The sequence below is a fragment of the Zonotrichia albicollis genome, chromosome 13, assembly GCF_047830755.1.
Source record: "Zonotrichia albicollis isolate bZonAlb1 chromosome 13, bZonAlb1.hap1, whole genome shotgun sequence".
NCBI lineage: Eukaryota > Metazoa > Chordata > Aves > Passeriformes > Passerellidae > Zonotrichia > Zonotrichia albicollis.
This window is the reverse complement of record NC_133831.1, coordinates 7,429,150-7,455,291: the sequence shown is the minus strand read 5'-3', so window position 1 is coordinate 7,455,291 and position 26,142 is coordinate 7,429,150. Positions and strand designations below refer to the sequence as shown.

At 53.0% G+C, this 26,142-nt stretch overlaps 3 protein-coding genes across 3 annotated transcripts; 1 reads left to right on the top strand and 2 right to left on the bottom strand.

The window, feature by feature from the left end:
• Positions 1 to 10: 10 nt before the first annotated feature.
• Positions 11 to 14,985, bottom strand: AARS1 (alanyl-tRNA synthetase 1). Its single transcript, XM_005490737.4, has 21 exons — positions 14,854 to 14,985; positions 13,284 to 13,492; positions 12,477 to 12,665; positions 11,731 to 11,876; positions 11,451 to 11,642; positions 10,872 to 11,016; positions 9,490 to 9,635; positions 8,965 to 9,073; positions 8,720 to 8,870; positions 8,216 to 8,340; positions 7,440 to 7,584; positions 6,638 to 6,816; positions 6,068 to 6,181; positions 5,081 to 5,287; positions 4,283 to 4,467; positions 3,756 to 3,864; positions 2,987 to 3,100; positions 2,591 to 2,710; positions 2,035 to 2,121; positions 555 to 668; positions 11 to 276 (listed from the first exon to the last, which is right to left on the bottom strand). The coding sequence occupies exons 2-21, from the start codon at positions 13,425 to 13,427 to the stop codon at positions 91 to 93; spliced, it is 2,907 nt and encodes a 968-aa protein (XP_005490794.1). The 5' UTR covers positions 13,428 to 13,492; positions 14,854 to 14,985; the 3' UTR covers positions 11 to 90.
• A 2,459-nt stretch (positions 14,986 to 17,444) lies between these two features.
• Positions 17,445 to 23,498, top strand: LOC102063962 (C-signal). The gene is made up of 6 exons (XM_014269688.3): positions 17,445 to 17,657; positions 18,137 to 18,188; positions 21,281 to 21,468; positions 21,838 to 21,996; positions 22,294 to 22,404; positions 22,719 to 23,498. The coding sequence occupies exons 1-6, from the start codon at positions 17,514 to 17,516 to the stop codon at positions 22,830 to 22,832; spliced, it is 768 nt and encodes a 255-aa protein (XP_014125163.2). The 5' UTR covers positions 17,445 to 17,513; the 3' UTR covers positions 22,833 to 23,498.
• LOC102074133 (C-signal) lies at positions 23,491 to 25,538 on the bottom strand. Its single transcript, XM_074550907.1, has 6 exons — positions 25,392 to 25,538; positions 25,028 to 25,079; positions 24,638 to 24,825; positions 24,210 to 24,368; positions 23,996 to 24,115; positions 23,491 to 23,695 (listed from the first exon to the last, which is right to left on the bottom strand). The coding sequence occupies exons 1-6, from the start codon at positions 25,536 to 25,538 to the stop codon at positions 23,582 to 23,584; spliced, it is 780 nt and encodes a 259-aa protein (XP_074407008.1). The 3' UTR covers positions 23,491 to 23,581.
• Between the last annotated feature and the right edge of the window lie 604 nt (positions 25,539 to 26,142).

The following is a 26,142-nucleotide window of genomic DNA, read 5'->3' as shown; positions in this document are numbered from 1 at the left end:
GGAGCAGAGCGCGGGGCAGGGAGCCTTTATTACAGCAAAGCTGCGCAGGGGACAGAGAGGGAGACAAAGGGACCGGGGTTCCCCCCTCAATCAGTTCTTCAGCTCCCCCAGGCGGAGCCTGGCAAAGTCCGTGGCCAGTTTCAGGGCTTCCTGCAGGCAGCCCACGTTCTTGCCTGTTGCCTGTGCAGAGATGTCCTTTCCACCGCCTTTGCCATCCATCAAGCCAGACACTTCCTGCACCCACTGGCTGGCCTTCAGGCCCTTATTTGCAGTCTCCTGGGCAGGAAGAGAAACCCAGCGGTCAGCACTGCTAGCAACTGCCCCACCCTGTGCCTACCACCCCATGAAGTCCTGACTCTTCCTCTTCCCTATTTGCAGAGCATAACCCCTCTTCCCTCGCTTCTGCAGCCTGACAATAAGCCCAAGCACAAAGGCTGTGGCTTTTGCCAAACCCCAATCAGTTCTGGCTGTGTAATGTTAGATAGCTCCTGCCTGGAGGCTGCAGCTCCTCCACAGAGGCTGAGGGAGAGGCAGCCACACAGTCTTGGCATTACCTGGGGTACTTGACACAGGCAGGTGATCCTGCCAGCTTCGTTATCCACAGCAAAGAGCATAGCAGCAGTCTGGGGGGAATTAGTCTTGAAGAGCTTCAAAGATTCATTCAGGGCCTGGAAGAGAACAAAATAATTATATGACTGCTTCCCTGCACTTGCACCCAGCCCCAACAGCACCCATAGAGACCTCAGGGATCAGGAATTGCATTAAACCAGCCAGCAGCACTCTGCAACGTTCCTCCTCCCAAACATCAGCCATCTTCACATTCCTGGCAGTGTAAAAGCCTTGGCAGGGGACATAACCCTGCCTGTGTACCCCAAGGCAGGAAGGAAAAGATGCTTTTATTTCCCCACCTTGAGGAATACAGCAATTGGCAAAATCAGCCCCAGAATAAACCTTTGCCTGAGTGTACTGGCTGGAGGGGAAAAAGCTCCTCCCAGCAGAAGGGAACAGCTGTTCCAAAGGGAGTCAAGAGTACTTAAACACAGCATGAAGAGCCTGCAAGAGTTATCAGACACAGCAGGCAGGGAAGAACCAGGGAGACTGTCACACATTCTATTATTCTCAAGGAGACCATCATCCCTCACTTGCACAGACAGCATGATGCAGCACAGAGCCCCAGGAGTGGGTCCTCTGGTGAGCAAAGCAGTGCTGCTCTGGGTGGACTGGGAACACACAGCTCCCTGGGCTGCCAGCACTGCCATCCCGTGGGATGCACCCTTCTGCCAGGGAAAATGCTACAACAGCATGCACTGGGAGCAGAAGCGTGATGCTGGTGGCCACAGAGAGTGAGCAGGATCAGCTCCAAGACTCTCAGAGAGGAAATTTTAACAGGGCATTAGCTCAGAGAGGTCTAAGCCCAGGCACAACCAGCTCCCACTGCCTGGCACTTACTGGGCTCAGCACTGTGGCACAACACACACAACAGAGCATTCATTCCAACAGAAATCACTTGGAAAAAATGTGTGTGGAGGAGGGAAGGAGGAGATTCAGCCCTAGCCAGGGAAGATCTTTAACCCAGCTGAGCAGACAGTGCTGGGGCCAGCTCTGCCTGGTCCTGTCCACACCCAGCCCAGGACAGCACTCCTGGAACTGATCTGCAGGGGCCACAAGCATCACGACTTTCATGGCTCAGCAGAGCTGCTGCTCTCAGTCCCTTAAGTACATTTCAGTGTCATGGCTGCTGCAGGATGAGTCTTACCTGGGACACAGTGGGATTTCTGCTGGGCTCCAAATCTACCAGCACGGCTGGAAACTCGGCAAGTGGTCAAAACCCCACTACCCCTGCAAGCCCATGTGCCAGTCCAGGAGGTGGGACACAAGAGAATATCTCAGTGGTCCCTTCCCCTTCTCAGGGATGGCAGGTGGCAAGAGGAACAGCTCTGTAACACTGAACCATCTCTCCAAGTGATGAAAGACCACCCAGCTTCTCCTCAGGGAGAAGGAAGGTTGCTGAGGACAGATCAGACTTTCCCATACCTTTGCAGAGGCTCCATTTTCCATTTCCATGATGACCCATGGCTGGTTAGGATGACTCTCAATAACTTGCTTGGTCTTTTCCAGTACCTGAGGACAACAGTGGTCAGCCACTAAACCATCCACACTGTGTATGGACACAAGAACCACCTGGGCAGAGCAGGGACAGAGGTCCCCAAGCTGCCCAAACACACCCACAGCCCAGCCTGGAGCAGCCTCACACTATGAAGCCAGGAGGAATGTACTCTGACAGGCAGACATGTGGCCTGTAAGACACCATGTTGTGCATGACTCCTCCTCCAGAAAACTCCACTGGGATTCAGGAGGAAGCCTGCACCCAGGGGCTCTGTTAGGGCAGGAACATGCTGCCATGCTGCAACCCAGAGAACAGGCACAGAGGTAATTCTGCTTCAGAAGGCAGCAGGAGAAGATGGAAGGCTGAACAGTGTGAGGGGCACTCCCACACATCAATTCTCCTCCATCCTGGACATTAACAGAGCTCCCAAAGGAGCACCCCACAGGCCTCCCACACTGTCCTTTATGGCAGCCCACAGCTCACTCTTTTCTGGATGTCAGCTTTGCTTGCTCGGTCCAGGTCATCCATGACCTTCTTCAGTGCTTTAACAGCCTCTCTCAGTTCATCCTTCTGCCACTGTGGGATAACAGCAGTGGCCAGAGTCTGCAAAAGAGGAGCAGGAAGAGAAGGTTAAAGGCACAGTAATCATGGCAGGAGATGCAGCCCCTCACGAACTCTGCCTCAGCTGGCAGAGCCCAGTAAGCTCCCCTCCTCTCTCAGTGCCAATGACCTGAGGAAACAGGTGCTGGCTGCAGCACCCATGGGATGCAGGGCTGTTGGACAGGATCAGGAAGGTGAACTCAGGCCTCATTAATACCCAGTTCTGGCAATCAAGGTCCTTTTCACTCTGGGGAGGCAGAGCACTGCTACCATCCTCACCTCACTGAGATCTGTGATCTCCTTCTGCACATCTTTGTTGGGAGTTGTCTGGACCTTCACTTTGGCCTCCAGGGCTGACAGCAGTTTCCTGAGACTGTCGACTTTCCTGAGGGCCTAGGAGGATACAATCTGAGTTAAGTCAAGCTGGAAGATTGAGCAGACTGGGCTTTTGGTCACCCCAGAGTGCAAAGAGGTGAGGAATGCTGGAATCCCCCAGGATGGAACTTAGTAACTCTTGGAAAGCCACAGGGCCAAAGCAGGCAGCACCTGACCAGAACCAGGGTGTCATGCTGGCACATGGGCTCCAGGTCTCTTTCCTTTGTCAGGATTGCCAAGATCCCCCCAAAAGAGAAATCATCTCCTCCATGAAACCCCTTTCTCACACTTTAGGGAGCACCAGCCCACATCCAAAGTCATTGCCTCCTGCAGCAGAGGACTGGATTCTCAGACTTCACCACTCTCCTGCTGGCCTTGCCAGCTGCTGAGAGCTCTACATTGGCAGCCACTCTGAAAAGCAACCTGAGCTAACCCTGGAGCCATCCCACACACCCACCTAGGTTTGTCTGCCACAACACCTGCAGCTGAGACTTCCCTCTCTCTTCCCTGCTCTGACTGTAGTACAGTCAGGGTCTCCAGAACACTCTTTGGCAACAGCAGCACCCTTTTCCATGAGTCCCTCAGAGGATACTGTGCAAATTTGAACAAAATGAACTTTGGCACAGGGTTAATAGGTGGAATTTCACAGAGGATCTCTCCTGCCTATCCTTACCTTCCGAGCTTCAGCTCCAGTGACTGCAACTATCCTCCGGATGCCTTTAGCAATTGCTTCTTCTGAAACAATCACAAAGGGGCCAGCATGGCTGGAGTTCTGCAAGTGCCTTTGGAAAGAACCCAGACAGACCCACAAGAAAGAGTTACAAGCCCACTTCTCATCTCAGCAAGAATCAGCAAAGAAATAAGACAACCATCCTGCCAGGGAAATGCAGCAGTGTGGGGACAGGCAGAAAAAACAACCAGTGCTGAAAGCAAATGAGTGAGGAAAGGGTGGTGAGACCTGTGCTACCAGCACTGCCAGAGGCCCTGAGTGAGGGCAGGGGCAATACAGGCAGTTCCCTGCCTGCAAAAGGTAATTTTAAAGACTGATTGATTCAAGACTGGGAATGCAAAGGCATATCATCACCACCACCTCCATCCCTGCCCTGGCTCTGCCCAGTGTATGCTCATGACAGGAGCTCAAGCTCCACAGGAACTCCTTTCAGCCACCCTGCACCTTCCCCGGCCTCTCCAGGTACTCACGTCCCTCCGCAGAACTCAATGGAGGTGATGGAGCCCCCAGGGCCAGAGGGGTCAGCCAGCAGCTCCTCCACAGGGATGCCAATGGAAACCACACGCACAGGATCGGGGTAGGTCTCGTCAAAAACTGCCCGAAGACCTTGGATAGCTTTGGCTTCTGCAAGAGGGCAGTCCTTGGCATACACAGTCTGCAGGGACAGCAAAGGGATGCAGGTAAGAGCCAGTTGTGTCAGCTGTGACTGAGAGCCCACATTCCCAGGGAATTTCTTCCTCTGAAAGATCCTGGAAATGTTGTGCCTTACCTGAGATGGGGCTTGTTGGGCTACAAGAATCACAAAGTTATTAAAAGACATTTCATCTTCAAAACTTCCCACACCACCTGCTCAGACTCCCTGTGTGTTACTGCACATGCAAATGGTTCCAAGCACAGATTCCAGGGTCCTTCAGGGTCAACTCTGACACTTGGCACCAGACAGAGCAACTCTCCTGCCATTGGGCACACATCACTGGGTTGTCAGTTTGCACCCAGGCCTGCAAAACTACTCTGCCAAACTTCCTGGCTCTTGCAGCTGATGTGACACTGCTGCAGGTGTGGGAACACTTCAACCCTAGTGAGGGCTTGAAACCAATGAATCAAACAATCCATATGGAGTTTTCCCACTCAAACCCCTCTAAGGTCATGGCAATCTGTGCACAGTACTGCACCAGCAGCTCGGAATCCTCCTGTGCCTGCCAAACTCCCAGCATCCCAGATCATCCAAAACAGGGACTCAAGGCATACAACGTATCACCCATACTCACCTTTGACTCCTCGATCATCTGGTTGGCAATCCCCTCAACCTTCTTGATTTCCTGTGTGGACAGGGCTCCCTTGGCCGTGAAGTCGAAGCGCAGGCGGTCGGGAGCCACCAGGGAGCCCCTCTGGTCGGCCTCCCCCAGCACGGAGCGCAGGGCGAAGTTCAGGATGTGGGTGCCCGTGTGGTTGCTCATGACCGGCCTCCGCCTGGCCTGAGGGAGGAAGCCACTGTTGGATGGGGTCCCACAGCCCAGAGCCACAACCTCCTCCAGCAGCCAAAGGGGAGGGTAATGCCCTGCTCCAACAGACTCCTAAACTAGCTCAGGACACCAGAAACAACTGATCACACTTGGTGCCTTGGAGCTTCAGCCACAGGAACTGGTGTTACCCACCAAACCTGTGTGTGGCTTTTTTCCTGGCAGTTCCCTTGTTTGGTCTGTGTGGAAAGAGGCCAAGGACAGATCAGGACATAGATAACAAATCTCTGTTCCTCAGCGGGGAAAAGCACTTCGAGATGGAAGCCTTCCCTCTTCCTCTAAAGGTGCTGCCTCTGTAGAGAAGGGAAATTCATCAGGCTGATTGTGCTCAACCCAGCACTCCCTCAGCAAGCTGAGCCCACAGGAGTAATGTTTGGACTGGGGCAGAGAGCCCAGGCCCTCTGCTGTTGTCTCCACACAGTAGAGCACAACACATGTTCTCCCTGCAAGTCCCAGAATGACCCAAATGACCCAAAACACATAATCCAAAACGTGTTTCTGCCTGTGACCAGCAAACCCAGCAAGAGTGGCTCTGAGCTAGCTGGGCATTATCTGCTTTGTGGTAGGAGAAAGCCAGGTGTAAAGCAAGAGAGACTTGGGAGTCAGCCAGACACTGGTTGATTGTGTGATGCAGGGAGGGCAGGACCCAAACATCAGCCCCCCATCCTACAAAATTCAGAAACAAAATCCAGAGAAAAGAGACAAGCCCATGTGTTACACCATGTTTTAACTCACCTCATCAATAGTCAGGTGGACCTGATCTCCCACTTTCAAGCTCCCATACAGAGTTCCTATGTGCAGCACGTAGCCTCCCCGGACCTGAACGTTCTTCACAGTGAATTCTGTTTTCTGTACAAAGAGGGAAATGCCCCATGTGAGCAGGGGAGACATCCAGCCAGAAGTCTGAGCTGCAACTGGAAAGGTCCCAGTGAGGAGCTAGAGTGGTGTGCGTGCTGGAGAAAGCTGAGTGTCCCCAGGCACAGCACACAGCAAAGCAGAGAAGTGAATGGGGCACAGAAAGAGCTCCCCACCTCAGCTTCAGAGCACTGCCCTTGGGCTTGACAATCCCAGCACCACCACCACAGGCACCCACATTCTGATGATAATAGCACAGAACTGATCTCCTCAAGGAGCAAGGGGAACAAAACCCCCGCAAATCCATGCTGCACCACCAGAAAGGAACCCTGTGCATTGCATGACATCAGATATGGATGGGAAATTGCTGGAGCTTGCTTGGCCCCTTCTCCCCTGTGCCCAGGCACTGTGTCAGACTGAGCCTAGCAAAAGGCTCTCAGGCCCACTCACATCCTCCCTGCTGTCGTCATCCTTGACCATGTAGCCCTGGTCGTAGATCTGCCCTCCCTGCTCGGCGTAGAAGCAGGTCCTGTCCAGCACTATCCCGCACTCCTGGCCGGTGGAAACCTCCTCCACAAAGGTCTTCTCCCTGCGGATGGCCTTCACTGTGGCCACGAGGCTCCCGAAATCTGCCACCAGGAGGACAGGCAGTGTCAGTGAAACAGGAAAACCTTGTAGACACCACATGGGAGCAGAATGTTATAGCAACACCTCCCAGTTATTGCAGGAGCTCATGGCACAAATCCCCACACATCTGCAGGGGATAAGGAGAGAGGAGTAAGGCAGCAGCTAGCTGGAAATCTCATTTAGTGCCCTCCTAGGCAGGGACAGTCCCTGCCTTCCACACCTATGCAGCAAAAGTCAGCAGCACACATGGCTATGAGCCTGCAGCCTCCTGAATCTCCATCAAATGAAACTAGCAGAAGAGCCAGAGTGACCAAGCCAAGGACCCTCCAACTGGCCAAGCAGAAACTGCAGTCTCCTGCAGCACTGGCAAAGGAGCAGCTGAGAAACACCAACATAGGAACATGGAGACATAAAGCTGTAGGAACAGGAATTCCCCTAATTTAGCAACAGCAGTACAGTAGCCCCTGAATAGTCTGTTGTCTTTGTCTCCTCAATTAGTAACAAGCAGACTATTCAGCTGCACAGCCTCCCACTTCCAACTCCATGTCCCAGGAAAGGGGAGCCCAGACGTACATGTCAGGGAAGGTTCAGGAGCAGAACATGACTGTGAGAAGGTTTTTCATACCATAGGTACCACTTGAATCTGAAGCATAGTTGTATTTTGGTGAGTCATCTGTCACCTCCAGCCCTCGGGCTCTCAGCTCTTCAATGGCATAGATGTCCAGCATGAGGAGATCTTCCCCTCCAGCACCCTTGCCCTGGGATTTGAGCTGCCAAGGAACAAGGTTTGAGAAATGACCTGCCAAATACCAAGGTTTAAGAAACACCAATGCATGCCAGCCTAGCTGCACATTTTGCTCACATCCCTCAGCACTCTCTGATTTAGAGCTCTGCCCTGGGAAGCTGTGTGCCAGCATCTGGAAGGTGCCAATTTTTCTGGCTTCAGAGCATCCAGTTCCAGCATACAGACCAAGTGGGCCTGAGCCCAGTAAGGACCAGGCAAGCACCCAGTTGGTCAATGTCATGCCCTGCTGCTGCAGCAAACATACTGGGAAATGCACCCAAGGTGCAGGCCTGCCTGGATACTGATCCTTGGACAGGGAATAACTTCCCTAACCAGAAGAGGACAGCAGAGGTGCTCCCAGCACTCCACTACCTCTGTCTGAAGGCTGAGCTCAAGGTTCCAGGCTTTGCTAGTGAGCAAAACCAACTCCACCTGTACAGAATAGACATGACCCACAGCAACTGCAGTTGTCCTGGATTTTCCCACAGGAAAAACCATGAGGCATATGGGGTGTGAGCAGACTCAGTGAGAAACGAGCAACTCATGACTGCAAACTGCAAGGAATGGAATTCTACCTGCCCACTCATAAACTAGCTTCCCTTGGAGCTGTTACTCACCTGAGCATTTTTCCGCTCCTCTTCAAAGCCCTCCATGTCTACAACAAGGCCCTTCTCCTCTGCAATCAGCCCAGTGAGATCCGCAGGGAAACCATAGGTGTCATACAGCAGCCAGGCAGTGTCACCTGCAGGGAAAGGGCAAAGCAGTCACCTCTCATGTTCTTTCTATGAGACATTGCTCCCTTCCCTGCTTCTCCACTGGCTCTGAGCTATGGCAGGACAGTGAACAGGTCTGGAGAATGTGAACATCCAAAAGGCTCCTCCCTGGCAGCACAGAGATGTGTGTCTGGGCAGCTTAGAAACCACAGCAAGTGAGCACAGGCTAGAGAAGAGATGGGTGGCTCAGCTCTAAGTGATGCCTTCTGACTCCAACTTTGTCTCCCTACCACTTTCCACCACCTCTAATTTTCCTATCCTTTCCCTTCTAATAACTTCCCCAAGTCACTATGTAATCCCAGATAACAAATGCCTTTTGCTGCATCCAGACAGAACTCACAGCCTTACCAGGAATGACTTTACTGTCCCCAAGGCTCTGGATCTTCCTGTCCAGGATGCGACGGCCTCTGCTCAGTGTTTTCAGGAACTGATCCTCTTCTTCATTGATAATGTCCTTTACCATATCTGGGTCCTTCTTCAGCTCAGGAAAGGCATCTCCCTGCAGACCCAGGAGGAGGAGCCCTTTAACATGGAGATCTGCACACCTCAGCAGAGGAAGTCTTAAGCAGATACAGTGGAATAGGAGAACTTACCAGTGACTGCACCACCACATCAACCAAAGTAGCAAAGAACCCCTTGGGGGCATTGAGCTTCTCATGGGAGTAGCGCACAGCCCGTCGGAGAATCCGCCTCAGCACGTACCTAGGGAACAGCAGAGCCCCCCATGCAAATGTTACACATCTGAGCAAGTTCTAAGGGGCTCCAACAGCATCCACCTACCAGCACCCCCTCCCAGGACCAAGAGCACAGGGCTTTCTCCTCTTGTTTTCCCTCATGGCAGCAACAAGGCACAGGTGAGGTGCTAGGCCCCAGCTCCATGACCCACATTCACTGTGTGCCTATGGAGTCCACTGGCACCTGCAGCACAGCCTCCCAGCCCAAAATTCCCCACTTTTTCAACAGCAACAGTGCACCAAGCTGGGCTTTGTGACTTTCTGCCCACAGTCATCTTATCTGGGGGCTGGCACAGCAGCAATCCTGCTCACAAGAACCTTCAGACTCATGCATCAGTCTGAGAACAGAATGGGAGTGGTGACAATGCAGCAGCTCCTTCTTACCCTCTGCCAGTGTTGTCAGGCCTGCCCCCGTCCGAGAGGGCCAGGGTGATGGTGCGTGCATGGTCAGCCAGCACACGGTACGCCATGTCTATTCCATCAGCATCCTCGGCCCCAACCTGCCCCAGGTAAGGCCTGGCACCTGTGCCCTGTGCAGGGAGAAGGCAGTGGGCAGAGGGTACAATTACTGACAGTGGCACCATGGCAGAATTACAGGGGAGGGCCTCAGAAGCCAAGCCAACCCCACCACCCACAGCCACAGGAGAATATTCCTCTTGGGAAGAGGCAACACAGGGAACCTAGGGGAGCCACAGAGGGCTCTGCATGGTGCCATGGCCCACATCTCAATGGCAGAAAGCTCTCCAAACCAGAGGCAAGAAAATGCAATTTATCCCACCATTAAGAGCCCAAGAGAGAGGAAGAGGAGAGTACAGGAAAATCATTTGTTTTGCACATTGGCTCAAGGACTCCAACCTGGCATAACCTGCCCAGCCAAGAAACCTTTCAATTTCTGTCACACAGGACATGGTCCCAGCTTTCCTCTTTTAGGATGTTTTTATCCATATCCTAGGGAAAGATACTGCTGTAACCATGCATTGCTTGCACGTGGTGCAAACCTCCAGCTATGGGCACAGCCCCTCCACCCAGGTCCCCTGAACATGGCAGGAAGGCAGACAAGGACACTGGGACTGTGTCTGGCCAGTGGACTTAACACTGAAAAAAGGGAGCTGTACAATTCCAACTCTGGAGCTTGGCACCTCATTCCTTAGAGGTAGCAGGAGCCTGGGCTCTTCTCCCTGCATTTTATCCAGCATGATCTAGAGTAAGGAAGCTCTGCCTCCTCCACAGAGGAAAAAAAAAGGCTTGGACCTGCACACAGAACTTCCAGCATGGGACCACGTTACCCATGCTGGACAATGAACAATGCAGCAACAGCACACAGGTTCTGACAATGACTGTTGTGGTTTATGGCAAAGCACTCCTAGCTAAAGGAATTTTCTACAGATCAGCATGTTGCAGGTGTGAGGCTGAAGGACGAATTGATTCTGGCTTAGCAGTACCACGTGCTCTCTAGCATGTGGCAAAAAGATGGCACTTGGCCATGTTGGACTGCAGAGTATCTCCCACTGGGAGAGGACCATGGAGTGTCCATCAGGACAGTTCACAAAACTGGGAAAGCTGCACCACTCACTGTCCTGTTTGCCCCTGGAAACATGGCCCAGGGCAGCAATTACTGTGCCAGCCTAGATCACTGCCCTCAGCAAAGTGCAAATGTGTGGGCTCACATCAGCTGGGAAAGCACAGACCACCCTGTCCAACCAGGCCCATACATCTCCCCAAGAATTCAGGGAATGGATGCAGCTAGGTCAGGCTTCAGTTCATACCTTTTGGATGGCTTCAAAGTAAGGAAGGAAAAGATCAGTGTCATAGTTGGACATCTTGTTCTGCAGCACAGAAACCAGCCTCTCCAGGCCCATCCCAGTATCAATACTTTTCTTAGGAAGGGGTTTCAGTGTCCCATCAGCTTCCCTGCCAAAGAAAGATGAGATGCTATGGATGGAGGCTCTGCAGGGGGAACCCCTTTCTCTCAATCTTTGTAAGATTTACTTCCATCAGATTTGTGACACAGGCCCATACATAAGCCACACAAAGGACAACTTTGATAAAATACAGTTAACAAGACCCTAAGCAAGAACTTAGACCCAGAGCAGACAACTTATTCCCTACTGAACACCTGGCAGATAAACAGAGAAAATATTCTCAATTTGTCCCAAAAGCAGTGTGACCAACCCTTTCTGTACCAGTGGGTAAGGGGACAGAGCATGACAAAGTGCTCAGCTGCTGGATAACTGGGAATGGTGAGTAAGCCACAGGCAGCTGAAAGAACACACAGCCCAAGCAGCCTCCCAAACTGAGCTGGAGCAACCTGGCTCACCTGGAAGCTGGAAGCAGATCTGGCTCACCTATTGAACTGTATGAACACCAGGTTCCAGATCTCCAGGACATTGGGGTCATCCTGATTGACCAAGTGTGAAGCATCTCTGTCCCCAATCCGGTCATAGTGGATCTCGCTGCAAGGGCCACAGGGGCCGGTGTCTCCCATTTCCCAGAAATTATCCTTCATATTGCCAGGCAGAATCCTGCCCTCAGCCAGCCTGTAAGAAGAAATTTTTCCTAATATCCAAGCCAAATAAATTACTAGTGCTCATCAAAACAGGCACCTTCCTCAGTGAAAGGCCTTACCCCAAATCCAACCAGATCTGCTTGCACTCCAGGTCTGGCTGCAGTCCTGCAGCCTCATTTCCACCAAAGTAAGTGACATAGAGTCTTTCAGCAGGAATGCCAAATTCCTTGGTGAGAAGTTCCAGTGCCAGTTTACAAGCAAGTTCCTGCAGAAGAAAACATGAGGTCAGCAAGTAAATGCAAAGATAATTTCTCTTCAACATCCAAAGTACTGACTACTGTAGCTATCAGCAGCTGAAAACTTTCTGACTTTTGACATAAGAAAGAAAAATTAATACATGCAGTGAAGAGGGCACAAGAAACATCTCACATGACTGTCTTGATGCAGCCAAGTTAATGCCTAGCATGTTCACTGCCTCCAAAAATACTTTTAATTCTGACTTTAAATACTACACTAGCAAGAAGCTTGGGAAAGGAAGTCACTATTGTATGATCAGTCCTGTTTGAAGGTGAGTCATAGCTGCATAGCACATGTTAGTCCCCACATCTCCAGGACAGCCACCAAAATCTCCACCTGAAGACTCCAGACTAGCAGAGTTAATTTAATCAGCTTTGTAAACCTTAAGTAATTAATCTCAAATCATTCTGCAGGGTTGGGGCAGCTTCCAAGCTCATTTATTCCAAAGGAGCCACAAGCACCTCTTTGCCAACACATTCTCTTTCCTCTTGGCAACTGCTCTGCTGAGCTTATAGAGATGCATAAATCTGTGCAAGAGAGATTCAGAGCTGCACCCAGACTGTTTTACCTTGAAATAATCCCCAAAGGACCAGGACCCCAGCATCTCAAAGAAGGTGTGGTGGTACACATCTTTGCCCACATCATCCAGGTCGTTGTGCTTGCCCCCTGCTCGGATGCACTTCTGAGTGTTGGTGGCTCTGCTCAGCTTAGCGAGTGGGTGTGAGGGGTCGATGGTATTGAGGAAGATGGGTTTGAACTGCAAGGAGAGAAAAAGGACAAGTGAACTGCTAGAAAAGCTGAGAAACTGAGGAAAGCACTCAGAACCTGTTTTCAAATGTTCCCAGCAACAGCAAGGCAGTAAGTGTCATGATATCACTAGTCTGAACATACCCAAAGCACTTTCAGAAACAAATCTGCTGCTCCTGTCCATGAGAAGGCTGCCTAGAACTCAGCACTCACACACACACAGGTGTTCCTAGAGCCCACCAAAGCCCAGGCCTTCCAAAAGGGACTAAAAGCTGTCAGATTCCCAGCTGTCAAAAATAAAAAACTGGGCGCTGATCTGCAGCAGACCTCTTGCAGCATCCCAGTCTCAACCACTCTTCAAAGACACCATTAGTCATTTGTGCCAGGACTGCTGTGGTACCAAGAGTCAAGGAAACGAGACTGGCAGAGCTCTCACCATAGGAACCTGTTCCAGTGCTCTTGCCAGTTTTGTGAGAGCACAGAGGACTCCAGAGGACACACCGCTCATCTCTCTGTGACCAGAAGGAAGGTCGAATAAAGAACAATTTTCCCAACAGCTCTAGAAACAGCTTCACAGGTTCCAACAGGATATGTTCATAGGACCACAATGCCAGGGTGGGAATCCTACCTGATTCATACCAGCATTGGCAAAGAGCAGTGTGGGGTCATCCAGGGGGATTGTGGAAGATGAGTGCACATAGGTGTGCTGGTTTTCCCTGAAGAAGTCAATGAACCGTTGCCGGATCTGGCTGGCAGTGAGCGGGGTCTCCATCTGGAAGCTGGAAGTTGCCACTGTCCAAAGCAAGGGGCAGGAAAGTGGCAAAACCTCGGTGCAGTCTGAAAAAATGAAAACAAACAAAACTCTGATGTGTTGTCAGCTCAAGGGGAACATCAAGATCATAGTCTCCAACTCCAGAAAGGGACTCCTCACATTGTTAAGCACTGACACTTCTGTCCAACCATCAATCTGCCCCAAATAATGGCGGCCTAAGCTGAAATTTCCTCTCTCCCAAGCTCCCTGATTTCTGGGCTCTACCTCAAGTTGCCGGTTGTTTGAAAACACATTGTTATACAAAGTATCAAACTCAAATGGATACTAAACTTAATAGGTTGTGTTTGCCTTACTGAGGACAGAGGGACTGCCGAGTCACCAAAGCATTCAAAGGGATTAAATGCAGAGTGAGGAGATATCATTACGGCTTTCCACTATTCAAAGGGGCTTATAAAAATTATGGACAGCAACTTTTTACACGGGCAGGTAATGATATGACAGTTTTAAGGGGGAACAGCTTTACACCAGAAAAGGAGAGATTTAGGTTAGATATTAGAAAGGAATTATTCCCTGCGTGGGTGGTGAAGACCTGGCACAGGTTGCCAACAGAAGATGTGGCTTCCCCATCCTTGGAAGTGTTCAAGGCCAGGTTGGATGGGGCTTGGAGCAGCATTGTGTGGTGGAAGGTGTCCCTGCCTATAGCTGGGGTGTTAGAATCAGGTGGGCTTTAAGGTACCTTCCAATCCAAACCTTTCTGTGATTCAATGACTAAATCACAGAACAGCCAAGTTTAAAATGACTCCTGAATATAACCTTGTCCACCCTCCCTGCTCAAAGCAGAGTCAGCTGCAGGGATGCCCGGCGGCCTTCCCTGAGGGACCCACATCCCTACATGCACACCAGAGGCAAGTGACAGCCTGGAGGGCAGCACCGCCCGTGTCCTACGGGCACACAGGGCTGTCCCTGACAGCTCAGCGCAATGCGGATCCAGGGAGGGAGGCGAGATCCCAGCAGCCTGCTGGGCGCGGAGAGACGGGAACTCCCCACAGGAGCAAGGCCTGGGAGCACTCACAGCACACAATCAACGGGGCTGGAAAAGTCCTCTGAGATCATCGAGTCCAACCTCGATGCTGCAGGAGGGAAGGACCCGAGGTGGGGAGAACCAAGCACAGCAGCGGCCCCAGGCCCTGTCAGAGCCTATGCTCAGACACAGCCGCTCTCCAGCGCCCGAGGAGCGGTGAGGGCACCGCGGTGTCCGGCAGCGCCGCCCGGCATCCCCCCGCGGGCCCGCATGGGGCGCGACCAGCGCACCGCCACCCTCCCGCCCTGCCCTCTCCGTGTCCCTCTCCCCTGTGCCCGCGGGTCCCGGCCGGGCCACGGAAACCAAACCCAGCAGCCGGAGCTCCCCGGGCCCCTCGGGCCGTACCTGCGCGCCCACCGCCGCCCCTCGCTGCGCTCCTCCGGCCGCGCCGCAGCGCCACTCCGCCCCGCCCCCTTGCTGGACACCACCTCCCATTGGTTGCGGCGGCTGTCACTCTTCTGCAGAGTCCCACCCATCCGCGCGGCGCCCCGCCCCCGGCTGATGCAATGGCGGGACTCAGCGGCCACGTGACGCGGGCGGGCTGAAGCCTCAGTGGGCGCCGCCATTTTAGGGGTGCCGGCCCTGCAGGCGCGGGGAGGTTGTCTCAGAAATCGGGTTCGGTCCCTGGTGTGCAGCGAACCGATAATGACACATTGAGTGAGACATTGTTTGATTCAGAGCTACCCCAGCCTGCGTGCTCGGTGGTATTCCACAAATCCAGCACACCCCACCGGACTTTCCATGCTGTTATTTATGCACAGAAATTCAGGATTAGTGACAGCCCTTCTGTTAGGATTGACCAGTATGTTCCATACAACTCACATAACCCCAGCTAACTTCTACTCATGCTCAGGGGAAGGGTCTTTATGTGCGGAGGGTCTTTTTGATCTGGAGGTGTGATTTTCAGTGTTACAAATTTTGCCAAGTTAGCAATCCCTAAATCTTGTTAGTTCTGGAATGTCCTTGAGTGAGGGATGCTGGCTGCTGCCTCTTCCAGCGATTAGCTCTCCTTTCCTGCTGATTAGGCTTGAAAGTATCCAAAGGTTTTACATCAAAGAACAGCCTGACTTAAGATAACACTGACTGACACATTGCACATTTTGCAACAATGATGCTGCCGGCTGCCATGGAGGGAGCCGGGAGCTGTGGGGCTCAGCCGGGAAGGGGCTGTGGCAGAACCGGAGCTGGCTGGGGGTGCTGGAGGGGTGAGCAAAGCCCTGCTGGGGGATGTAATGGCTACAGGGTCTTTGCAGGGGTCTGCAGGGTCGAAGTCAAGGCTGTGAGATGCAGGAGAGGTCCCTGCATGGCTCTGGTCATGGAGCTCATGGGAAGGGCTTGTGGACCCAGGCCAAGGGGCAAAGCATGTATGCAGGAGAGGTGCCACACTGACAAAAAAATAAATCGCTCTGAGGACAATCAAGCATTGAAAGGGAATTTGGGAAGGCTGCAGGGTCCCTGGAGGGTTTTGAGGTCAGGTTCATGCCCTGGGCAACCTGTTCCGAAGTCATTGCTGATCCTGCTCCTCCTGCTGTGCCTTAGAGTAGAGTTCTCTCAGTTCCTCTCTAACCTGGACAGTTCCCAGGTGCCTCTGTAGCATTGAAGCCTGGTCTCATCTCTTCCCTGGCGCACACTTTCTGGCCCTGGGCTGTGATTCTGGAGCCATGAGTGTGCCTGTGCTGCTGTCCTCGGCCACCATCGGTCAGCCCTTTCCAAAGGTCACTCCCCTGCTTGGCACTGGCCCGTAGCCATTCTTGGTCGTGCAGCCCTCTTCGCTTGTTTCTGTTGTTTCCTTCCTAAGGAGTCTGGAAGGAAAAGAGGAAACTCCAGTCTAATTTGTTCCTAATGGGAACTGTGCTCTGGATACTGCTGGCAGGGCAGGCAAGTCTGTGCAGTGCAATTGTTTGTGCAGGTGACTACACCTGCAAGAACGTCTGCAACAGCAGTTCCGACTCCAACACCATCCAAATCCACGCCCAACATGCTTATCTCTCATGGGGGCCATAGTCTGTCCACCACCAGGGAAGGAAACACCACTGCTTCTTCCCCTTCATGATCTGTATCACCTGAAAGATGATCTTCCAAACGTGGGGGCCCTTCACCATCTCCTGAGTGTTTCTTTGGTGATTACCAAATGTGGAACCACTCAGCCACTTGGGGAATAGAGACTTCTGTTCCCTCTGCCATACTGAGCAACAGGTATGTGCCATGAGGCACATCCAGATGGGATGGACCCACCCCCACTACTTTCCTCTTCTTTTTTCCTACCCCACCCCATATTCATGTTGCCCCAATTCTTCTGTTTTAACTGAGGCTTTTTACATGGCAGCTCTATGCTTCTTCTAACACTTCTGCATTCTAAAAATCCATGCCCCTAGGCTGGCCTGGGTTGCAGCAGCCTTGCTTTTACAGGCATTTCTTCAGCTTATAAGCATCCAGCATTGTCCTCAGCAAGGAGGAAGGTGATGGATGTGAGCTTGAAGCCCCAGCAGTCAGTGGTTGAGGCTGCAGGGAGTGGGGGGTCCTTCTCTGCTGGCTCCTGGATGCTCTGGGGCAGAAGTGTTGGAAGGAGTGGAACTTGCAGCACATAAACTGCATTCCCTGTGCTTCCCAGGCTGGGCTTTGGATTAGTGTCTCAGAATTCAACTCACCCCACAAACTAGGAGATTGCTGGCCACAGCCAGATTTGAACCTGTTCTCCTTTTCCTCGCAGTGCTCTTCCAAGCCTGTGGAAGAGGTGGACCCTTCTGCTGTTACGGAGACTATGGAAGCTGGGGCTTTAGAGGAGCATAGTGACAATGCAGGTGACATGCAGCCCTGTCAAATATCAGGGAGCCCTTGGTCCTCTTGAGACCCTGGTATTTGGGGCAGGCGAGGGGCCAGGTGCTGGCACTGTCCCAGTCCCCATGGGTGCCCAGAGCCACACCCTGGGCTGTGCCAGGCTCCTCTTCACGCCAAGCAGGCGGCACCCCTGCCATGTGTCACCGCCCGGCGCAGAGGCTGGGGACATGGCTGCGCTGGCTCGGAGCGTCCTGGTGACAGGGTCCAGCCGGGGCATCGGGCTGGAGCTTGTGCGGCAGCTGGCCGCCAGCCCCCGGCCTCCCCAGCACATCTTCGCCACCTGCCGCGACCCCGAGGGCCCCAGAGGGAAGGTGAGTGCGGGCACAGGGAAGGGGATGGTGCTGAGCCAGGTGGGCAGAGGGGATCCATGCTCCCCACAGCCCTGTTGGCTTGCTGCCCTGCCTGGGTAGCCCAGGAGTGGGGGCAGAAGTGCTCTGGGGGTCTCATAACCCCCCCAGCTCCCTGGAAAAGGCAGTGCCCAATGTGGCAGGGTGGGATGAGGCTGGAGAGGCAGACATGTATTCAGCACTCAATCCTGCTGTGTTCATGGCTGGTTTACCCCTTTTCTGTGCTGGGATTACTCAGGAGGGGGGGCAGATCCTAAGCCCAACAGCATCTGGGCTGGCTGTGGGGTTGCTGCCCTATCCCATCCACTGGGGATGGCCCTGTGTTCTTTCCCCACAGAAAGCAAAGCCACCCTGGCTCAGTGATCTGGGAGCAGGGGTGGGACACCTGACCATGCAGCCAGTGGCTTCTAACCTTGACCCTTGCCCCATCACTTTATTTCCAGGCCCTGCAAGACTTAGCTGCCCAGCATTCCAGCATCAAACTGGTCCAGCTAGGTATGGAGCAACCTTTCTCTTTGCACCCAACATTGCTCTCCGGTGATTTTGGAGGTGGGAGCAGGGGCGGCTTTTGCAGGAAGCTCTAGCTCTGCCAGGTGGGGAGGGATCCATGGGGAGGCATCCATGCACACTTGGGCAAGCTTCTCCCTGCAAATTAAGCTGTGCCCTGGCTGGAGCAGTCAAACTGGCTTCAGAGGAGGCAGAGGTGGGTCCAGGCATCTCAGCTGAGCAAGTGTCACGGGAAAGGCATGACGTCTCTTCCCAAGGATGCTAAATACAGTGCCCAGGTTTTGGGCTGGGACACATGGGTTCACAAAGTGAACAAGACAGGGCACAATAACCACCTGGATGGTTCCTGAGGAGGAGGGTTGGTTTGGGATCTGCTTGGTGGAGGTCATGGTTGGCATTTCTTTCAGGTAAAAAAGGGAGAAAAAAACCAGCTAAAAATGACACATGGGAACTCTGCCCAGCCTGGTATCCCAGGCTGATGCTCTGAGCCAGAGGCACAGGATGTCCACAGCCTGGACTGGGGAGATGTCCTCTTGGCCATTCCCTCATTCTATGGATGTGGGCCAAATTCAGTGACATTTTTCAGCAGCATTTGGGAGAAGCACAAGCAGCAAATGGACCTCGGCAACACAGGGAGAACAGACAGGCTGTTCTCTCTCATTTGGAACTGGTAAAGTTGGAATTGGGGTATTCACAGGAAAGAAGCTTCCAGGGTGCTGGACAGGGGCAGGGTCTCACTGGGGAGGACAGTGTTTGGGTGAAGAGTGGGGAGATAAGGAGCACCAGTCTTGAGAAGCAGAGATTTCCTGTGTACCCCTGTGTCTGAGAGAGTGAGGGCTGCTTTTATTAATGAAGAATTAAAAGAACATCTAAATCCAAAAGAAACATTTTGGCAAAGTGCCTGCACTAGGATTGCCATTGGTGTAAAAAGTGAGGTGGGAAGCAGCCATAGCTTCTAAATATTTGTATTTCATTGAAACCAATAATAAGAAAACTGAATCAAGGCTATTCCATATCAGTACCTACCTATCTACCTACCTGTTTATTTGTTTAAAAGCACCTGAAAAGTTCAAATAACTTCAGTTCAAGTTCAACTTTTTAAATACTTAGAAAATAGACATTATTGAATTCAGGCTTTACTACAAAGAGGCAGCAAATCTCTCTTTTGCTATTAAGTAGGTTATTAAAATAAAATACCTTCTCTGTAATAAAAAATAAATGAGCTGTGAGCCCCTACTGGCAGTACCTGATGGGAAGAGCATGGCCAACATAAAGGGACATCTCAAGGAACTGGCCACAACATGAATGATCTTTTCTAAAAACACACACCCCAAGTCCCAACCTGTCAATAAAGTGCCAAAATAAGCTTAAAAGCTCTTAAATATCAACAGCAACAAGATACTTTTTAAAAAGAGAAGTTGCTTCAAGCTCTCTTGCTCCATAAAAAGGAAGAGTTGTCTTCAAACCAGTAACAGGCATAGACTCTTCAGGAAGAAAAGCTAAAAAATAACTCAAAAATGTGTAAGATCTGTCACTTCTTTTCATTCTCTCTCTTTCTTTCCCACCCTTATTTCTTCCAGGGAGACAAGCATTGGTTATTTCATCAAATTTGGGGATTAAGGACTAAAAATGTGTTGGTCCCACATGCCTTGGAGCAATGACTCAGCTAACCCAAACAAAGCAGTTAATCATTCACCAGGTGACCAAAAAATCCCTCACATGTACTGGAGTGGCAGAACCTTGAACTTCATCCCATTGTTATCCAAAGAAATAACTCCAAAGCAATCTGTGATTTGTCCTGCAACTAGACATGCAGTATCCTCTTGAATCCCAAGACTCCTTCCCCTCCCAGCTGCCCCACAGCAGATTATCCCATGGTGTTCCCCTCAAATGTTTTTAGGACACCTCTACAGAGGTCTGGGCTACACAACACAAGGTAGGAAAAAGTCCCATGCTGCTCACATACTTGCTTACCACCATAAAAACATCAGGCTAGTTAAAAATGCCATGGAAAAGGATCTCTTTGCTGCCCATCAGTGTACAAATATTCCAAGAAAGAAATCTTCAGCCTTGGAAACCTTTGCTAAGTCACTCTTTTCCAAGAATGAGAACAGAAACACAGCTCAGGGGCCAAAGTGTTGCAAAAAAATAAGGAATCTGCAGTCCCCCACTCCCAGCAGGCTCATCACATTGGCATCTGCAAAAAACAGGCACAGAAATGTGCATGGGAACAAGGGCACACTCCAACCTGCCCATACACGTGAATATTCATGGTTTTAAGGGCTCTGTGGTATACCTAAGGTATTAAAAAGCAATATATAAAGTTTAATGTTGGCCTAATTAGCCTGTTTCACATCCTGAAGGTATTTAGATGACCTTTTAAATAAACAGATGATGGCCACTTCAGTTGGTGAGTATCCAGGACAGGATGTAAATCCTAACAAACAACCCTGACAGCTAATGCAAGCTTAAGGACGCAAACTTAAAAAAAACCACCACTTTTATTGCCTAAGTCAGAAAAATCCTGCAATTAAAGCATGGCAGAATTTCAAAAGCTATACTAATACTTAAGCAAAGAGGAAGGCACTGGGGATGCTTATCCTTGTTAACCCAATTTCAGTTGTGCCTTGTTACTTGAGAGGGGATATCTCCACAACTTGCTCAGTAGGGATACGGAAGTTCAGATTCAGAGCCTGCAACCAAATACTGCAGGTTACATCCCAAATCTTTTATTACTTGTACTCAGCTCATCTGTGAAAATAAACTTGGGAGTGTCAGTGTGCAAGGACCAAGCATCCCTTGTACAATCATAAATTCCTTAGATACAGAAAGCAAATACAGACAAATTTTTCCCACCAGTAGCCCCCACATGACCCAAAATGATTTGAACTAAGGTTTAATTCAGCTGAGGCTGCAAAACCAAGAGGTAAGGACAAACTGCTGCTCATTCCAATGTGCATAATCTGCTAAACCTACTGCGTCCCTTCTGGATAAGTGCTGCTTCCAGCCACAGCACAATTTCCAGTGGGTGCTGTGTGACCCAATCAGAGCTATTCTTCACTTTGCTTTTTCCCTGGCAGACACAGTGAATTTGCCCAGCATCCAAAGGGCCATGCAGGCTGTGGGGAATCATCTGAAGGACCAGGGCTTGACCCTGCTCATCAACAATGCAGGCATCAGCTCCCATGCCACACTGTGCTCCCTGGACTCGCAGGAGATGCTCGACGTGTTTGCCACCAACGTGGTTGGGACACTCCAGGTTGTCAAGGTATGTCTGGACCTTTTGCATTTCTTCTGTTTGGGAAGATGTTCCATGATGGGAATAAGGGCACCTCCATGGATCTCCCCTGCCTACCCAGAGGAGCTCAGTGGCTTAGCCCAGCCCAGCATCCCCCGTGCTTAGTTCTTCCCCAAAGGAGTGGCTGCCTGTTCCAGGCTCACTGGGCCAGCTCACTCCTTTCCTGGGGACAGGAAAGGCTGGAGCCTGGCCCCTCCTTGGGGCATCTTCCCCATCTCCTGCACTTCTGCCAGGAGTGTCTGTCCAGCTGCTTTTCTGCAGTCTGTGACAGCCCTTCAGGATGGTCCTCAAATTGGGGTTCTGTTACATGTTAATGGAGCATTGGTGTCTTTGCATCAGGAATTTCTGCCGCTCCTGGAGCAGGCAGCGAAGGGAGAGGGAAAGGAGGGTCTGAGCTGCAGCAGGGCTGCTGTCATCAACATCTCCTCCAAGCTGGGCTCCATCGGGCTGTGCCTCCACGTGCCACAGGCCCCCATGTACCCGTACCGGGCCAGCAAGGTGAGCTGCCAGGGACGTGCTGGAGATGCTGTCCCAGGCACGGTGCCCATGGAGGGGAGGGAGCCCCTGGGTCACCCCCTGCCCCAGCCACCACCCCCTGCCTGGTTCTCCCAGGTGGAAGCACAGAGACTGGGACAGCAGCAGCCAGGACTGAGCCTTTCCAGCAGGTCATGCTGATGCTTTGTCCCAGGACCAAGTCCCATTCCCCACCTCCACAGATATTTTGTGGCTATGAAATGTCTCCTCTCCTGCCCACCCATTCCCTGGGTTGTGCTGGCAGGGCTGTGCCTCTTCCAGGCTGCCCAGAACATGGTGACAAGGTGCTTGGCTGCAGAACTCCAGGACAAGGGGATCTTGTGCGTGGCCATCCATCCTGGCTGGGTGAAGACTGACATGGGCACACAGGAGGTACTGGGCTGTGCAGGGGAGGGTCAGCAGGACCCCCACTGAATCCCCATGTTCTGGGGAGGGCAGGGGCACTTGGGGGATTTTATGTGATGCTGTGGCTGCCAGGACCATCTTTTGGAGCAGAGTAGGCAGGGAGAAGGCAGCAAGCTGCAACACACTGAGTATGTGGGATAGCCAGCCCTGCCTTCCCAAGCCAGCCTGGAGAGGTATGACAGTAAGGAAAAATATGCCTGTGAGCACCATGGATGCTGCTCCCAGGCAAGCACCCTCCCCAAGAGCTGCTCTTTGTTACAGCTCATTGTCCTTTTCTGCAGGCACCACTGACAGTGGAGCACAGCGTAAGGGGCATCCTGACTGTGCTGGCCAGCCTCTCACAGGACACCTCTGGAGCCTTCCTCGACTGGGAAGGGAACAGCCTGCCCTGGTGATAGACAGATGGACAGCGCCTCTTGCCCATACTGCAGCCTCTGCTCGATCACCCCTGCTTGGTTCACCCCTTTGCATGGTCACCCCTGCTCACCCTCAGCCCTCCCCACACTGCAGGGGAGAGGGAATCAGCCTGGGAAACAGCCTCCCCCTCCTTTCCCACAGTATGTGTTACCTGTGCTCCCTCTGTATCCCTCACTCTGTAAACTCTGGCAGCTGATGTCTCTCTGTTCTGTCTCCACACCCAGTCTCAAACCCCTGTCTGAGCCCATGACAGGATCCCTGTGCTCTTCCCGAGCTCTGTGTGTCCCTCTGTCCCACCTGAGACCAGGCATCCCCCAGCTGAGGGCAGAGGGCAGCTGCTCCCTGTGCCCCCCAGCCCCTCAGGCAGCTCAGCCTGGGCAGGGGAAAGCCAGTCCTGCAGAGGCTCAGAAGATCTCTCTCCTCTCAGGAGAGGGGCCCAGCTCCAGCTCCTCCAGTGCCTCCTGGAGGGGAGGTCTCCAGAGGGCACTCACGGTGCCATGGGAGCTGCTGGCTGGAACTCATGGGGGTGCCAGTGACAGCCCTGGGCTGGGGCAGCTCTGGGCACCACCAATCCCCAGGGCAGGAGTGGGATACCTGGAAAGGGCCACCCCATGAGCTGGCACTGCACAACAGAGCTGGGGGTCTCAGCAGGAGTTTATTGAGGATGTGGGGAAGGTGGGAGCAGTGCCAGAGGGACCTCTGGCTGCCAGGATCCTGCAGTGGTGTCTCACCAGGGGATGACATTCCCTTCCCAGTCCAGGAAGGTGCCGGTGTCCTTCTCAGAGAGGGAGGAGAGGACCTTCAGCATCCCTTGCACGCTGTCATCCACTGTCACTGGGGGCTGTGGGGCACAGGGGGAGATGCAGCCCCTGCCCAAGGCCTGGCTGAGGGCCCTGGAGCAGCTGGAGCCAGGGGAAAGAGCTGCCCCAGGGCAAAGGGAAAGCTGAAAACCCCAGGGGGAGGGACTGAGATGAGAACTGAGGGGATGGGGACACCCAGCACCCAGGACCAGGATGGGGGAGCTGCTCCAGCAGGGATTGGGCAGGCAGGGAAGCCACGGGAAGGGGCTCAGGACAGCAACTCCCAACCATGCAAAATCAGCCCAGGAGCTCTGATGGACCCGCCCCAGGGGAATTCCTACCGCGTGTCCAGCAGCGCTGCCCATGTCGGTTTGCACCCAGCCGGGGTGGAGAGCGACGCAGAGGATGCCGTGCTCCTTGTACGCCAGGGACTGGCACTTGCTCAGCATGTTCAGAGCAGCCTGAGGGGAGACAATGCAGGGACGGTGGTGGCAGGGGAAGGGGGACTGCAAGGGGACCCGCAGCTGGGCAGGGAAAGCAAAGCTGTGACAGTACCTTGCTGCAGCGGTATGAGGTGACTTGCATCAACTCCCAACCAAAGGCAGAAGCGATGGAACCACCAATGCTGGATATGTTGACTATGGCAGCCTTGCTGCAGTTCAGCCCTGAGCCTGGGCTGCCCTGGGCAGCCTTCTTCAGCAAGGGCAGAAATGCCTGTGAGGAGATAGAGGGGACAGGAGCACACATGGACACAGCACAGGGCAGGGGAGGAGCTCCTTCCACAGTGGGCAACATGGACACCAGCACTGGGGGGCATCCTCCCTCCTCTTCCCTGCCGGGCTCCAGCTCCTGAGCTCCAGCCCACGGCTGCCTGAGCTTCTCATTAACTGAGAGCCCATCAGGGCACCAGAGCTGTGACAGGAGCCCCTCCCACTGGCCCTACATGCTTCTCAAGGACAGCCCAACGTGAGTGAGGGTCTCACCTGACCCATCAGCAGGGGTCCAATTGTGTTGGTGGTGTAAATCTCCCTCATGTCCTCTGATGTCTCGGTATCAAGCGTGTTCAGCTTCACAATTCCAGCATTGTTGATGAGGAGGTTCAGCCCAGAGCCCCCCAGGTGCTCCCCAACCTTGGCTGCAGCTGCCTTGATGCTGGCAGGGTCAGAGACTTCTGCAGAGCCAACACGGGGAGGTCAGAGCCTGTGTCCCCATGCTGGAGTCCCCTCTGTTCCCCCAGAGGTGGCAGTGCCCCATGGCCCTGCAGGCACCAGCCCGTGGCACAGCTCCCTCCCAGCATGGGGCTCCCAGGGTGTGCCCAGCCTGGGCACTCGCCAGAGGAACTGGGGCAAAGGATCCGCACTCGGGGCACCTACCGAGCGGGATGATGATGATGTTGGGGTGCTTGGAGGCCAAATTCTGCAACTCCTGAAAGAGAGAGCACTGTGTAGGCATGGAGAGGCTGGAGGGGCTCTGCAGAGGCTCAGCTGTTCCCAGCTAAAGCCCATGCCACTTCATCTCTGTCCTGCATCACTTTGTGTCCAACACCTGCTCCAGCTGCCACATCAATGGGGCTCTGTGCCTTCTTTACATGCCTGGTGCCATTCCCCCCTCCACGTATCCCATGCAATTGGTCCTGTGGTGTCCCAAGCCAGCTGTCCTGTGCTGCAGGTGCTTGACTGTAGCTCCAGCCCCTTGCAAGCACCATCCCTGTTCCAATCTCCCCCTGCCCAGCCTCACCTGTGCTCGCTGTCCTTTGGAGTCCCGACAGCCTGCAAAGATCCACTGAGGTGGGTTTGGCATCCTCAGGAAATGCTGGATGAGCCCCAGGCCGATGCCTCGGTTGGCCCCGGTCACCAGAAGGGAGCAGACGTGGAGCCCTGCCATGCTGCCCTGGCTGTGGCTGCACTGCTCCTGCCTGGACTCTGCCAGTGCCTTTTGCTACTTGGTTATCTCACATGTTCCCATGAGGACTTGCATCAGCTCGTGGCTCTCAGAAATTCTCTGCCTGCACCTCAATCTTTTGGCTCTGGTCCATACCCATGATCCACTTTTCCTGCTGGCTGCGGAATGATGCAAAGGGAGCCAAGTGTCCTGCCCAGGCAGGGAATGCCCTGGGCTAGGTGTCAGGAGTGTTGCTTTATGCTACCAAACCTGAGCCTTTTGGTTTTTAGGCCAGCACTTTCCCTGTCCTTGCAGTGTGACACCCTCTCCCACCACCTCCCTCCCTCCTGGGATGCCAGGCCTGTCCCTCCCCTTGCCCAAGGTCAGGCAGGCAAGGCTGGACTCGCTGACTCTGCACACTGCAGTTTTTTGGCCTAAGTTCATGCAATGCCAAGGCCAGGGCTGGGGATGGAGCAGTCAGGACAGGTGAATGCCCCTTGAGGACTTGAGGATGAAGCAGCCAGGACAGACAAGTGTTCCTTAGCCACAAGAACAGTCTGAGAAACCTAGAAACCCTCCAGGACCACTGGTAAAAACCCTCCAGGGC

Excerpts from the sequence above, each read along its gene's own strand:
- AARS1 (XM_005490737.4), bottom strand. The coding sequence starts at position 13,427 with ATGGAGACCCCGCTCACTGCCAGCCAGATCCGGCAACGGTTCATTGAC. Across the intron at positions 4,468-5,080 it reads AGATGATCGAGGAGTCAAAG|ACTGTGTATGCCAAGGACTG; the intron begins GTGAGTATGGGT and ends CTGTCCCTGCAG. Across the intron at positions 2,711-2,986 it reads AGATCACAGATCTCAGTGAG|ACTCTGGCCACTGCTGTTAT; the intron begins GTGAGGATGGTA and ends CCTCTTTTGCAG.
- LOC102063962 (XM_014269688.3), top strand. The coding sequence starts at position 17,514 with ATGGCTGCGCTGGCTCGGAGCGTCCTGGTGACAGGGTCCAGCCGGGGC. Across the intron at positions 18,189-21,280 it reads CATCAAACTGGTCCAGCTAG|ACACAGTGAATTTGCCCAGC; the intron begins GTATGGAGCAAC and ends TTTCCCTGGCAG. Across the intron at positions 22,405-22,718 it reads CTGACATGGGCACACAGGAG|GCACCACTGACAGTGGAGCA; the intron begins GTACTGGGCTGT and ends CCTTTTCTGCAG.
- LOC102074133 (XM_074550907.1), bottom strand. The coding sequence starts at position 25,538 with ATGGCAGGGCTCCACGTCTGCTCCCTTCTGGTGACCGGGGCCAACCGA. Across the intron at positions 24,826-25,027 it reads CATCATCATCATCCCGCTCG|AAGTCTCTGACCCTGCCAGC; the intron begins GTAGGTGCCCCG and ends TTGGCTCTGCAG. Across the intron at positions 24,116-24,209 it reads CCTCATACCGCTGCAGCAAG|GCTGCTCTGAACATGCTGAG; the intron begins GTACTGTCACAG and ends GTCTCCCCTCAG.